The sequence below is a fragment of the Anopheles moucheti genome, chromosome 3 (genome assembly GCF_943734755.1).
Source record: "Anopheles moucheti chromosome 3, idAnoMoucSN_F20_07, whole genome shotgun sequence".
Classification (NCBI taxonomy): Eukaryota; Metazoa; Arthropoda; class Insecta; order Diptera; family Culicidae; genus Anopheles; species Anopheles moucheti.
Genome location: NC_069141.1, coordinates 51,622,600 through 51,636,566, shown reverse-complemented (window position 1 = coordinate 51,636,566; position 13,967 = coordinate 51,622,600). Strand labels below are relative to the sequence as shown.

Sequence of the window (13,967 nt, the reverse complement as noted above, 5' to 3'; positions counted from 1 at the left end):
CAATTTCGCTTGGATGGTCTATAACAATAAACAGATTTAAAATCGAGTTTCAGTTTATCTTCCGCACCGCGGGTGGTGGTGAAAATTGCCAACCCTGCGCAACTAGCTCAGCACCAGCTCAGCCCATTTTTTGCACCATCGGGTGCGGCCACCCGGCTCTCCGGCATGCACACAGGTTCACACGTCAACAAATTCACTTATAGCGTAACTCGAGGTAATAGCAGCATCGGCAGACGCAACTAAAAACGATGCAGAAGCAAAGGAAGACAGCAACCTCCCAACCATCCAACCATTGGCACAAGACGCTCCATTGCGGCGGGCACGAAGCCGTGGGTTCAATTCGAGGCAATGTGCTGCTGACATGACGTTCATGAAATAGCATAAACGACCGTAAAAAAGCCAATGCTCCCTGAAGCATTACAAAAAAGGGCAAGCTCCTGAAAGGTTTTTCCTTCATCCTTCTTGCGTTTTCTGCCGTTTTATGGCATCTTGCAATTGGGGGGTTTTGGTGCGGGGAACATAACGTTCAACACGTTGATACGTCCATTTTAGTTTAGCTTTACTAGCTTTTTAGCTTACCACTGGTGGAACATTATAAAGCATTTTATTTCCATCTGTCTCGAAATTGTTAAGTTTGCTGTAATGCAAATGCGTTGAATCCACTTGAAAAGTATTTTTCTCATACGAATTGTCATCAGTAATAACATTAAAATCGTTATTTTAAAAAAATATTTATACTTTTAACAGCCCTTTTTGTGTTATCTATTTTTGCGTATTACTTTTCTCGAAAAAACGCTGCCCTCACATTCTGCTACTGTTGCAAATTTAGCAACAGAAACGAATTTTTGCAAACTTTGGCTTTTGTTTCTCAAAGCACAATGAGAAGCAAACTTTTCTACAGAAACAGCCAATTTGACTTCAACGTCTACTCAAACGCAATCAAGTGAGAAGATTGTCGATATCACGTGTCTAAAGTTTGTCCCAATAACAATCATGCATAGGTTTCCACTCGGCACACAAGCACAAAGCGATGACAAGCTTTCCCTTTTGAACTCAGCTCGGTTTTTTTTGTTCAGCCAGAATTGCGTTTTGGGCGGCAAGCTGTTACCATCATTCTTGCTAGAATAATGACTCCATTTTTTGTCGTTATTTAACTTCCACGCTTTCTTCGTTGAAAATTGCGACGTATTTTTCCACAACAGTACTGAAAGCACCAACCAACTCGTATCATCTATCAACTGGAGCGTATATACTTTACGATCCCGCCGCTGTGCCCTGTGCTCATTCGCTTTCTCCTCAGCCTACAGCAAACATCACTTGAGCGAAACAAACGAAAACGAGCAACCAAAAAAAAAGAGGATCAGAATAAAAGATTGAAGGCAACAACAACAACACAGAACGGAATATCATCTCTAATTGAATGGAAAAGCCTCGGGAGAACATTACTGGACGCCCGATACGACAGCCCTTGCTTTATGCCATTCTCATTTGCATAACTTCCACTTTTCATTCGCACAAGGCTGTGGCTATTTGCATGGGATTGGATGGATTGAAAATGTTGTTCTTTTACGTAATGATGTTTTCTTCTTGGGTGTTGTTTTTTTTCCCCTGTTCGGCTTCTTCGACCCCAGCGACGGGAGCGAATGCGGGGCAGAAAGTGTTATTGTAATGGACCAACTTCGGTAATGTTTACAGCAATACTTGGCCGCTGGGCAAAAAAAAACCGTTCAGTGCTTTTCAGATTGCAGTTTTTGTGGAGTTTTAAATAAATGGCGAACATGCTGTAGACAAGCCCTTACCGAACCTCGCTGGGATTGAAATGCAAAGTTGTAAATGTAAATGACCAAGATCAAAAATGATATAACAATCCCAAAAATTAATTATAAAGAATCTGGTGAGGTAAAACCAGCCACACCACAAGTAGTCGATTTCGATACTTTTTCCGTATGAAATTGACTTATCAGCGAAAGGGAAAAACCAAATATCTAGCCCCGTTTTATTTAAAAATGATTTTTAGTTTATTTTATTACCATCGTCAATACGAATTAAATAATTATAATTCTCCAACTCAACTACCAGTATAGGCCAGGCCGTATCGACTTATTTCACCACGTAGCCGGATAGTCAGTCCTTGCTCCGGGGGATTGGTCCGGATGGGATTTTGGTCCGATCCGTTCGTGTGAAGACCGGCTCCGCTACCATCATGCCACCGGGTCGCCCCAACTACTAGTATTAAAGACATTTACTTTAAACTTGAATATTGAAGGGGCTTTATAAGTTGTTATAAATTATTATAAATACGATTATAAACCATACGAGTAAATTATTATATTTCCTTTTGATTTGAAAGTTCATGCAAATAGGCTTTAACTTTTTTAAAGCCAAATTTATAATTTTTTAAAATTTAAAATAAAACTCTAAAATAGCCAAATTTAAAATAAAAAACTTTTTTACCATCTCTTATATTTCTAAATGGGGACAATACCAGACAAACGTTGGTACACGTATTATGTAACAGTTTTGCTTTAAAAAAAACGTTTTAGATTTCTATCAGAGCACACGATTCCATGGCTTGGACAACACAGCCAAAGCGTTTAAATCCATGGGCCATTTAATTATTGGCCACGGGAGAACACCTTTTTTTCCTGGCTCCATCCACAGCGTCTGCCAGCGCTTGCGGAACGTGTGATCTCTTCTAGACGCCACGTAACCGACCGGCGCTCCTGAAACCAGCGCCAACAACTGCAGAACGAGCACAATTCAAACCGCTTACCCATTTTATACTGGCTCCGGTTGTAACGAAATGAGCCGCTGCCAATTTGGGACGGGCTCAATAAAGGCATCCCATAAAGGCCGATCTCGCGAAATGAGAAAACTTAACAAAAGCCTCCAGTGCGATGCGGTCCGTGCGTCCGTCGCCCGACGATGGGACGCTTTGTGTGCAATGGCAAAATGGTGGCCACGCTCTGTCGAACAAAGAAAAAGAAGAAGTAGAAGAAGAAGCAACAAAAAAAACAGCATGGTAGAAAACAAAAAGGCTGCCCAAAATGAATCAGTTCCGTTTAAGCACTCGAAATACGGCAGGCTCCTTTTTTCCCTTTGCTGCTCGTTGCTCCCATATGAGATCCTTTGTGTGCGGCTTTATCGGACCGATTGCTCCGTGGTCCGGGGTAAAACACACGGCACACGTTGCCATACCACCGCCACGGATAGTTGGGTACATCAAAAGTACAACGGCCCAACCGGGCTGAATGGGACTACCTTTCTCTGGGGAGCGAAGGTGGCAATGGGAATGATAAATTAACACCATTAAAAATGCCATTTTATGCTTAATGCATAGGTAATGAGCTGGTGGTGGTGCTGAGGTGCTCGAGTAGGTGCACAAGAGTTTTGCGCTGTAACATTCATACATTCTTGCAGCTAATGTTGCTATACTCTTCTACATCCAGCGTTACAGCATTTCGTACTTAAAACATAAGAACCTAACTGGTACATTTTGTGTAAAAAGGATTTTTTACGTGTTCGACTAGAATCCTAGACACTTTAAGACACTACGTAAGCTTTAATCCATGTACAATTAAGCAAAAACATTCGTCCTTGAATACAACCGTCGTTGACCTTCGTGAAGGAGCATTTATTGACGATGCTCATTTTCATAACGAAGCGATTTGCCTTTTTAAACTTTTGGTAACCGTATTAGATTTGAACCCAGAAAAATTTGTGCCTAAAACTGAGGTAGACTAAACGATAATAAAGGTCAGATATTCTATTCGATGGCCCATCTACGGTAGAGAAACATGCTAATTCCAATACAACCGTAAATGGTGAGTGTGGACCATTATCTTCAGCATTGCCATGAGTCTCTTGACATAAAACTGCATCATGGAAATGGCGTCACCCGAAAATCAACGTCGCGAAACAAAATCCTCAATTCTCTCTTCAGCACATCAGTACTACAAAGCTCTGCGCATCGAACTGGAAGGAGAAATGTGATCAGAATAGATTAGTGATCAGGATCAAAAGCGTGTAAGTGTTTTAGCGAAATTCTAATGCTTCGGTCGGGGATATGGGCAAAAAGTTAATAACGAACGGCAAAATATTGCAAGACAGTCACGGACTCAAAAAGTGCATTTTCTGATGATGACGAAACCTCTTTGTCTCATTAGAGATGATTTGGGGTTACTGCTCTTCATTGCCCAGCATAAGTTTGATGTTCCGTGGGAAATAAGTAAGTAGAAACGTTCAAAATCAATAATTTGCGAGCGTTTTGCTCATGCCGCAAACGGAGTGCGCCATTCATTACTACTTATAAACGAGAAGATCTACCATAAAGAGTGTCTACAGAAGCGTCCACTTCCTCTGTTGAAGTAACACGAGGGTACTACCATCTTTTGGCCTGATCTAGTTTCTCAACTTTACGAAATTTGTTCTGAAATAGTACGACGCCACGAGGTCACTTTCGAACTCAGAAACACAAACCTTCCAAACACACCGGAATTAAGGTCCTTTGGAGTAAATATTGGCAAATCGAAAGGCAATGTCAATAATTTGAAAATATGGAATAAAAATTATTGATTTCTGAAGCAGACACTACAAAATCAATCCAAGGAGGTCAAGTCTAAGGTGGATCATGTGAGTGAATGACATGAGGAGAAGCTACAGCCAGATGAGGTACAGAAACTAATTGGCGGAGTAAAGTATAACGTGCAAAACGTATAGTTATGGTATTGACTTTAAATGAAATAAATATAACAAAAGCTTACTAAAGAGGTAAATTTTATTATCTGAAAGTTTTAAAAATATTTGTCATCTACATCAACTAGAACTTTTCTACGGTGTAATCCAATTTTATGTAGGACCCCCGTCAGTAAGGAAAACATACGTTCTAGCTTAACAGATTTTGCTGTTGTTGGTGTCCATTAAAACAAATATAATACAGATTCTAACACAATAATCCAAATCAAGTGTTGGACAGTCCTCAGCGGCTGGATATTCAGTAGGCCAACATTCTTTCCTTTGCGCACCCTTTACACGAGTGTTAATCGTATTCACCAATGCGATTCTTTAATTTTTAACGATCGCCAATGAAATATTGAATTCTTTTTCGCTTTAGAAACTGCTCATCAAACTGTTTCTTATTTCGGATATACGTTGGAAATTAACGAATATACTTTCAATCATTCAATTACTGGGTATGTAGGGAATGAACCACCCTGTGCTTGGTAACAGTTGAGGCGATAGCTGGCAACACGGTTTTCAGGAGGTAACTAGCTAGGATAGCTGATGAACAGTTTAGTTCGGGAACTGCGCTAGGTTGGTTGCAAATAATAGTACAATAAAGGAACTTGCTTTTTTCTACCTTTCCACAGGTATATTAAGTTATAGAATGATTAAGTTATTTAGAGTAATCCTTATCACATTTTCGATTTAATTTCCTTTAAAATGTTCTTATGGATTGATCTGCCACATTTGAAAGCTAGAATTTGGACACTAGAACGAAGCTAAAAATTGCAGCAATGAGTCAAAGAAACACTTAAGAATTTTAGTCACTTTGAAGGACTTTATTCAATTACTTGTTCCGATACTGCACTCTGAGGAACAGTAATGCTTGACGTATTTGCATACTGTTGCGTATATAGAAGATTCTGTAAAGAATATCTCTTTTATCATGCCGTAGCAAGAACTAAATGCTTGAATATGTACTAAAATGAATTAAACTCTGCCATCATTTGGCAAGTTCATGAAGCCCTTGAAAATTATTCAATTATGCTCCATTCAATCATTTGGGCCAATAGCTTTGAAACTATGCTATTTAACTTATAAAAACAACAAAGACACTTATTATTCTTAAACACTGTTGAGCTGAATTGATTTCGGATACTGAAATGAAAATAAAAGTGATATTTTTGGTCTCACATCATACATTTGTTATAACACAATAGCTATGCTACTCGATTTGCTTACCTACGTTTTTTAAAACAAACGTTACGTTCATCAACAGAAACCACTTAACCAACCGTCCCCAAGCACCGGAAGCATACTAAGTAATGATGGCAGATTATAATTAAACTTTATTTTTATTACTTTTTAATTTATTGCTCTCCTCCTTTACCTTTCCATCTCACGAATTTGGTTGGCCACAGTTATAATGAGAGGACGACAATGAGCTTGTATCCTGAATGTGTATCTCAGTGTGTGCGTGTGTGTGTGTGTTGCAATCTTCTGTCCGCACCTAAATGAATCACGACCAAATGTCCCAAGCTGCAGGAAAATGAATGAGATGCGGTCTGTTATGCGGTTTCCCACTATTGCCCATGGGTGAATCTGAAACAAGCTGGACCTCAAGTTACGAATGCTGCAGCTGCATTGCAAAACCGTGCCGGAATGGGAATTTAATTACTACGAAATGGAAATGGCGGAAAATATCCCCAGCTCCCACCGGCCTGCGGTGCCAGCAACCGTTTAACTCGTCTCGTACAGGCAGCTGCGTATATTTGCGGATTCCACCATATCGTCCACCAGATCCACCGGAAGTCCGGAAAGTTTGAGCTGCAGGCGGGCATGTAAATCGTTTTCCAAAAACCCCGGTTCGAAAATGAATGCAAAAAAAGAGAGAGATGGATACAAAGAGAAAGAGATAGAGAGAGAAAACGAGAAAGGGAAAGAGATATTTGGTGAGAAAGAGCAGGATGATTAAGTTGAGGATGAAGAGCTGTTGAGATTTTAAGTGCCCATAAAGTGGTAGTTTCGGGATAAAGCCGGAATGGCAGCTTTATGTAAAAGAGCCCAAAACTTCGAAACAAGGAGGCCAAGGTGCCAAACACTTTCCGCGCCTCCGAATCGATGAACGGGTGGTGGGAATTGAATCGTTTTCACTGTTTTGATTTGAAGCGCATAAAAATATTGCGGTTAAGATCAATTGCTTTCTTCGCCAGCTGTCCGTGTTGTTGGGGTGGGGTTGCAGTTTTTTTTACGAGCAGTTAAGAGGGTGTTATTCATCATTGAAAGTGTTGTCGGTAGTTCATTTGACAGTCGGTGCAAAAGTGAAAGCTTAAGAGGGCCATCAACAGTGGTAAGGTCGAAAAATTAAGATTATTTTTTTATGTGGAAAAGATACAAGTTTTATACGGCTGTACCATTGTTGAGGTTTATGACGGAAATTATTTTAATTGAAAATCGAGGATTCTCTTTCAACGTGTTCACTTTCAAAACCTTTAAACTAGATAATGTTTCAGTACTATTAATGAAATGTGTGTTAAGTTATAAAGGATTGCAAATATTTATCCTAAAATACGTTTTACTAATCCTTCCTATGAAGAATTACTTAGAATTCTTGCAGTCCTTTCATAGTATTAAAATCGAAGTGCATCAACAATTATTCACACTCATTCATTATTCAATCTCGGCAGTGTGTGAATGTTCAAATTTTGTTGATTGATAAAGTTTACTTTCACGAAAAAAACATTACCTAGAAAAACTTGACTTCACTAGAGCTTCGGGAAGAAGCCCCCAGAACTCCTTCTAAGTAAAATAAAGGGTGTCCCTGAAAGCATAAGCACGATTTCTAAATGGCGTTTTTAGTAAACGGAGGGCGTAAAACAGCTGATTCTTGATATGCTTGATTGTTTATCTTCAGAGCTACTAGCTAGTGCATTAAAACTATTTTTTTCAATAGCGTCTGTTGAAAAGCGAGGCATTTCCGTCGAAAAGCGCAAAAGCATTGTGCAAAAATGGTGCTCGACTCCTAACATTTCGCTAAGTCAATTAGCGAAATCGGAAGGTGTGAGTATCGGAGCCGTACGATCGGAGCCATCCAAAAGTTTCGGGAGGAGTCCAGCTTCGAGAATATGCCGAAAAGTGGCCGAAATCCTAGTCCTGTCCATTCTAAAGTTCTCCTGTCCTTTCCATTCCAAAGTCTAAAGTTCCATTCGCGATGTGGCTAAAAAAAACTGGGCATATCAAACAGTAACATCCAACGTGCCAAGGCAAGATTGAATTTAAAAACGTATAAGAAGCCAAAGAAACCGAAACGGAGTACAAAACAGTCCTCATGCGTTAAATATCGGGCTCGGAAGCTGTACGACAAGCTGCTATGTCGCCAATCCTCATGCATCGTGATGGACGATGAGTCATACGTAAATTTTGACTACAAAACTCTTCCGGGGAGTCATTATTACACCGTGCCTAAAAGCCAGGACATCGAAGAAGCCGACAAATCTATTTTTCCCCAAAAAATCGGAAAAAAGGCGATGTTGTGGCAAACCATTTGCGAATGCGATATGATGTCCGAACCGTTTAGTGACAACGGAGACGATGATACGAAATGATACGAAAACATACCGGTCCAGTGTTGTTTTGGCCAGATTTCATGAGGTACGGTACGTGCCGAAGGAAATGAATCCCCCGAACTGCCCTGAAGCCAGACCTATTGCATTATTTTGGACGCTAACCATGGCACAAAATTAAAAAAATTTAATTTAATAGTACAGAACACTCCACAAATTCTATTTATCAAATAAACATTAAGTTTCTCCAACAGATTTTTTTTATCTAATCTTGAAATCGTGCTTATACTTTCGGAGACACCCATTATGCCAACTACTTTACGACATCAACAATTTTTTGAGGATTTCCATCATCATAACTTCATACGTTCATATATCACGGATATTGTGTTGCTCATTATATCCTACTCACCCTTTTAATGCACCCATCCAGCCCTTGTTTCACATCTTTGTGGCGGTTTATGAAGCCCTGCCAGCGAACACCGCCAACAAATACCACCAGCTGCCGATCGGTGGGGAACACCGTCCCAAGTACGCTACGGGCAACCTCCTGCTCGTCGTCCACTTGCAAATAGACGTACCCGTCCCGGTATCCGGCCTGCAGCCGATACCATCTGCCTATCACCAGCCTGGCGGAGGACTCGAGATAAATCGTGTGCAGATGTGCATCGGTCGTAAATCGCAGCTCAATCCGTCCCGCCTTTACCAGTATCGTGATAAACTTGCCAAAACCTCGCCTGTGTTCCGCGGTGTGAAACACGATTCCATCGGTCAAACTATGGAGCTGCAGCTGCAAATCAACAGTTAGTACCGCCTGCAGGAAGCTCCTGCAAGTGATGAGAGGAGAGATGATGGCGAAAAAACGAAAGATAAAAATAACACTTTTGTTTTGTTGATGAGCAATCCCATGGCGCACTCGGGCGACTGTAGCTCTTACCTATAGGAGGCGTAACTATTGTGCTGGAACCGAACTCCCCGTGTGTACGGTACCGCACCGAAATCACAGTCATCCTCGGGCGACAAAACATCCGGACCATCGCAGCGTCCCTCGCTGCAGACGTAATTTATGCAGGAGTGCTGTTGTCCCGCGGGGCACGGACTCATATTGCACTGGTCGGAATTGCAAAACTCGCATTGTCCCACGTTGATCCGCTCGGCCAAGTCTCGCTCCAAGTGCAGCACCTTATCGTTTATCATCAATCGGTTCACACAGCCACTGAACCCAATCGTTCTAAGGCCGGGTGCATTTGCAATGTAGTATCGATCGGCCCGGTGCTGCACTATATGACCCTCAAATCCCAGCAGATATTGCCCGTCTAGTGCCATCAGTCCCTGACCGTCGTAGCTGCTCATCAGGACCGTATGCCAGCGGGTCGGTTGTAGCTGCAGCTTGACGCTTCGAAAAACCTTCTCCGACTGGCCCGGCGGAATGATCCGCAGCGTGAGGCGGTTGCGTTCGAGCAGCAACGAGTAGGACCAGCTCTCAACGTCGGCTATCGGTGGCTTGTGGAACAGTAGCGCATCCGATTCATTCGTGCGAAAGGTCATCTCGAAACTGAACTGGGTGTACAATTGACCGTTCGGCAGCGCGTCATGCACGACGTACGATGCGTTTTCACCCTGCTGGAATCGTATCGGTACCCGTGTCACGGACAGCCGCATACCGGTTTCGTGCAATGTGCCGGTGTCGTCGGCCACCTGACACCAATATTCTCCAGCATGATGATAGCGCACGTCACGGTAGATGAGCGTTTCCTGGAATGGAGTAAATGAAGCGCGCGATAAACACTCAACCCATCTTGGACTGCTGGGAGTTGGTCGTTCCTACATTTTCAATCAAAAATGTCCGTGCTCCGTCTTCGACCTTAAACCAGCGTATCGTCGTGTTGGCAAGATCTGCAGACTGTTTGCACGAGAGTGTCACAGTCTCTCCACAGCGCACGGAACGCATCCACACCCTCGCCCGTTCTTGATCCGTTGGAGGAACGACCAAGGAGCTGTCACCATCCATTTCCATTCGCAGCGAATAGGTATTATAGGTATAGGCGAATGCGTAGTCTGCGCTCAGATAGGAATCTAAAACGAATACACTCAGACCGTTAGACCGTTAGGGGTCGAAAAACTGAAGACACCGTCCACCTCTCACTCTCACACTACTCACTACTCACCCCATCGGTTGGATAGGATCGGTTTCACTGTGGTCGAGGAAGCCTTCAACAGTTCGTCCCGTGCTGCGTCCACCTCCGTCGCAATCCATTTCACGTAGTACGGTACGTTCATAAACACAACGTAGCTAAACGAGTCGCAGTAGTTGGTACCCTCTCGAATGCCCGAAAATGAAACTACACCCCGCAGAAACCACCGCTTCTCACGGTAAATGTACATCCCGCCACCACTGTCACCGTTGCATGGGCTTGTGCCTGAAAGTGAGCAGAAGGCCACAAAAAAGGCAAACAAAAAAAATACACAAAATTACTCGTTTACTGTCGCTTCGTTAAAAGACTCGACCCAAGAAAGCTTTGCTAGATTAGATGAGGTGAAAATGGCCGAGAACTTGGTTTTTATGTCAAGGTCGTGGTGGATTATGTCAAGCATGGGATTAAGCAACAATGCCACCGAGTGGGTATGGAATAAGACACGAAACATGGCAAGAGTTATCAGTTGTTAAAGGAACAACTGTTGTTATGTCCAATAAAACTAGCGAATGTTGCGAATAACGATGTACAATTCTACAATTTAGTTAAAGAAATCAATACAACATTAGTAATAACAATATACTTCAAATAACCAACAATTGTTATATAATTATCGTAAAGTATAATTTAGTTAATAATAATGTAATCTGAATTAAACTGATCTGAAATTTTAATTTTTATACATAATTACATTATTTTAATTGAAAAAGTGCCTGTTGCAAACACTTTCTACATACAAGTATTTAAACTGAATGACAAACATGTATGTATAACGTCATGTCAGGAGTTAGGAAGAACATTTAGGGATTTGGGAATAAACGTAAAATTAGAGTTCTCTTGCTTGAATTTAAAATTCGTTTTAATAACAATTGAGGATGGCTGCATATGCTCTAGGCATCTATAGCTCAGCAATCTCTCTCTCTATTCTTGGCGTCCCCTAATAGGTCATATGTCGATAAGTCAGTCCTTTCTAGGGGAGATTGGTCCGGATGGGATTTTGGTACGGTCCGTTCGTGTGAAGACTAGCGCCACTACCACTATGCCACTGGGCCGCCCCAGCAATCAGCTGAGCAATAATACCTCTAGTTAATTATTGGTAATAAGATTAGCTTAATTCAATGTTTTTGATTGTATACATATCCACATTAACTATACATATTAATAATTCATTATACTGCAGGGCGAAATTCATGAAATTTCGTAGGCAAGAATACATTATGCTGTAAAATGGAGTATTTATTCGACGAAAGTTCCTGAAGCATGTTTTGAATGGTATCCGGTAACAATTGAACAGTACCTTTATTGTCATGAACATGACGCTGATTAATTTGAGCAGTGTATTTTACTTTTCAAAGTTCGGAAAAAAATGTTGAAGAATTGAAAATCCAAAATTTCAAACAATGCAGTTCAACGGATTTTATATCGATTATATAAAATCGATTGATATAAAATGATAATAGTCAAACTTGTAAAGTTCTTGTTTTAAAGTAGAATATTTAAACAAAGCTTGAAGAAAAATCAAAATATAAATGAAATTGTATTCAATTTTCATTATTGTTATTTTTTTATTAAAATGGCCAAATGAAAATGATGCTCATGCCTTCTCGTTTTGAGCCAATTCTAAAAAGACTACCACAGAGATGAAATAGATTAAAAGAAACGAACGCATCCATTTATATATTTTCTTACTAATTTGATCTTAGACTGTTTTTACAAACTCTATTTTTGCGAGTATAGCACAACCCTTGTATAACACCATCCCTACTTTTACAGCCAAAAATATTGGTTGAAAAAGATAGTGTTATATATGCCCTAGCTGGTTTATGTATGTCATATAAAACGAATATTAAACTCATTTCAAAAAAACAAATAGCATAAACAATCATTCAAACAGGATTTTTGTTTATACCCCATGGCTTTGGGATTTCCCAGTAGTTGATCCCTGATCATGACCCATTTTACGCCCCACCCAACATAACGAGTACAGTCACAGATACTGAGAACACCGAACACCTCCCCGTGCTTCTTCTTACCGTTTAAAATTCCCGCACAGTACATGCCGCTGTAGATGAGCCGACCGTAGAGGTCAGGGTTGCTTTCGACGCAGTCGGTGTAGCGTACTATCGGGAGCTCCGCCTTCAGCAGCTCGTCTGAGATGCGATTCTTCTCGGTCAGACCCCAGCCCACGACCGTACCGAATACGTCCGCCAAGTACTCGACCCATATCGTTTCGGTCAGATCGAGGCAAACTGGTTGAATATGGTTCGTAAACTGTACGGTTCCGTTGAGCCGCAACAGTGCCACGTCATGTTTGTGGTTGTTTGGAACGAATTTCGCGTGTGGTATGATCTTGCGCACCGCAAACGACTGCATTGGGCCAGTACCGTTGGCCGACAGGCGCTGCATACCCAGCCTAACGTGTACCAGCTTTTCATGAATTTTGTAACCTGTATCACTGTCGTACACACAATGACTCGCCGTCAGCACGAATAACTCATTGATCAACGTGCAACCGCACTGGTAATCGTTTTGATGGAACAGTGCACCATGCCAGGGCCAGTGACCCTCGATTGCGACTTCACCGTCGGTGATGCGACTACGAACAGCAACCTTCGGAACGCCACACCTTTGCAAATCGAACCCTTCGCGTTGGATCGTCCCATCTGATTGTGGGGCAGTTGCTGCTGGACTCACGGCACAAAATATCAGACTCACTAGCACCATACAGCACCATTCTCTTCGAAAGGTCATCTTGAGATTACGATCACAAACTCAGATCACAGTGAAAAACCAACCAATTTCCGCTACAGCACATTTGTGACGAGCTTGTGCTCGGGCCTGCGAATGACAGAGGACTGATGATAACCCGCTTTGGTGATCGTTCCGGGGTTCGGGCTTATCAACCGTCGGGTTTCAGTTGCTCGATTTTGGGTTTTGAAGTTTGGGGTTTTGGCACGTCGATTATTAACCGTCCGTTAAATCAAAGCCCGTCGACCATTTTTGTACTAAAGCTATTGCATTGAGTTATGGAATATTCGTAATTTTATTTTAAATTTGAAGAAGCCTAGCGTGACAAGAATCAAGGTTACTTTTTTTATGTATAGAACGGTTCATTTTTTGGTCGCGATTCGGTGGTGTATTGGTAGTGACGTTGGTCTTCACACGACAGGACCGATGTTAAATCCCATCCGAACCAATCCTTCGTAGCAAGGATTTATTATTCGGCTACGTGGTAAACATAAGTCAATACAGCCAGGCCGCTCTAAGGAAACAATAACAGCTTCCTTATTGAGGTGGTTATCGAGGCACTTTACTGTTCTGTACATCAATGATGCTACTCTACTACTAGCTGATTACAACATACTATTATATGCCGATGATGTCAAGCTGTTTGCAGATCTCTCATTCCTTTTGACTACAACATTGAGAATAGTTTATGTCGTTTGCGAATAGTTAGGTGTCGTTCTTGACAAGCAACTCAGTTTTA

General features: G+C 41.6%; 1 protein-coding gene across 1 annotated transcript; it reads right to left on the bottom strand.

The window, feature by feature from the left end:
- Nucleotides 1–6,462: 6,462 nt before the first annotated feature.
- Nucleotides 6,463–13,231, bottom strand: LOC128304803 (uncharacterized). The gene is made up of 6 exons (XM_053042042.1): nt 12,514–13,231; nt 10,454–10,705; nt 10,114–10,361; nt 9,223–10,040; nt 8,698–9,112; nt 6,463–6,549 (listed from the first exon to the last, which is right to left on the bottom strand). The coding sequence occupies exons 1-6, from the start codon at nt 13,229–13,231 to the stop codon at nt 6,463–6,465; spliced, it is 2,538 nt and encodes an 845-aa protein (XP_052898002.1).
- Between the last annotated feature and the right edge of the window lie 736 nt (nt 13,232–13,967).

Coding starts and splice junctions, on each gene's coding strand:
- LOC128304803 (XM_053042042.1), bottom strand. CDS start 13,231: ATGACCTTTCGAAGAGAATGGTGCTGTATGGTGCTAGTGAGTCTGATA. Junction 10,041..10,113: donor GGACATTTTTGATTGAAAAT/GTAGGAACGACC, acceptor ACTCCATTCCAG/GAAACGCTCATCTACCGTGA. Junction 6,550..8,697: donor TGGATGGGTGCATTAAAAGG/GTGAGTAGGATA, acceptor GCCCGCCTGCAG/CTCAAACTTTCCGGACTTCC.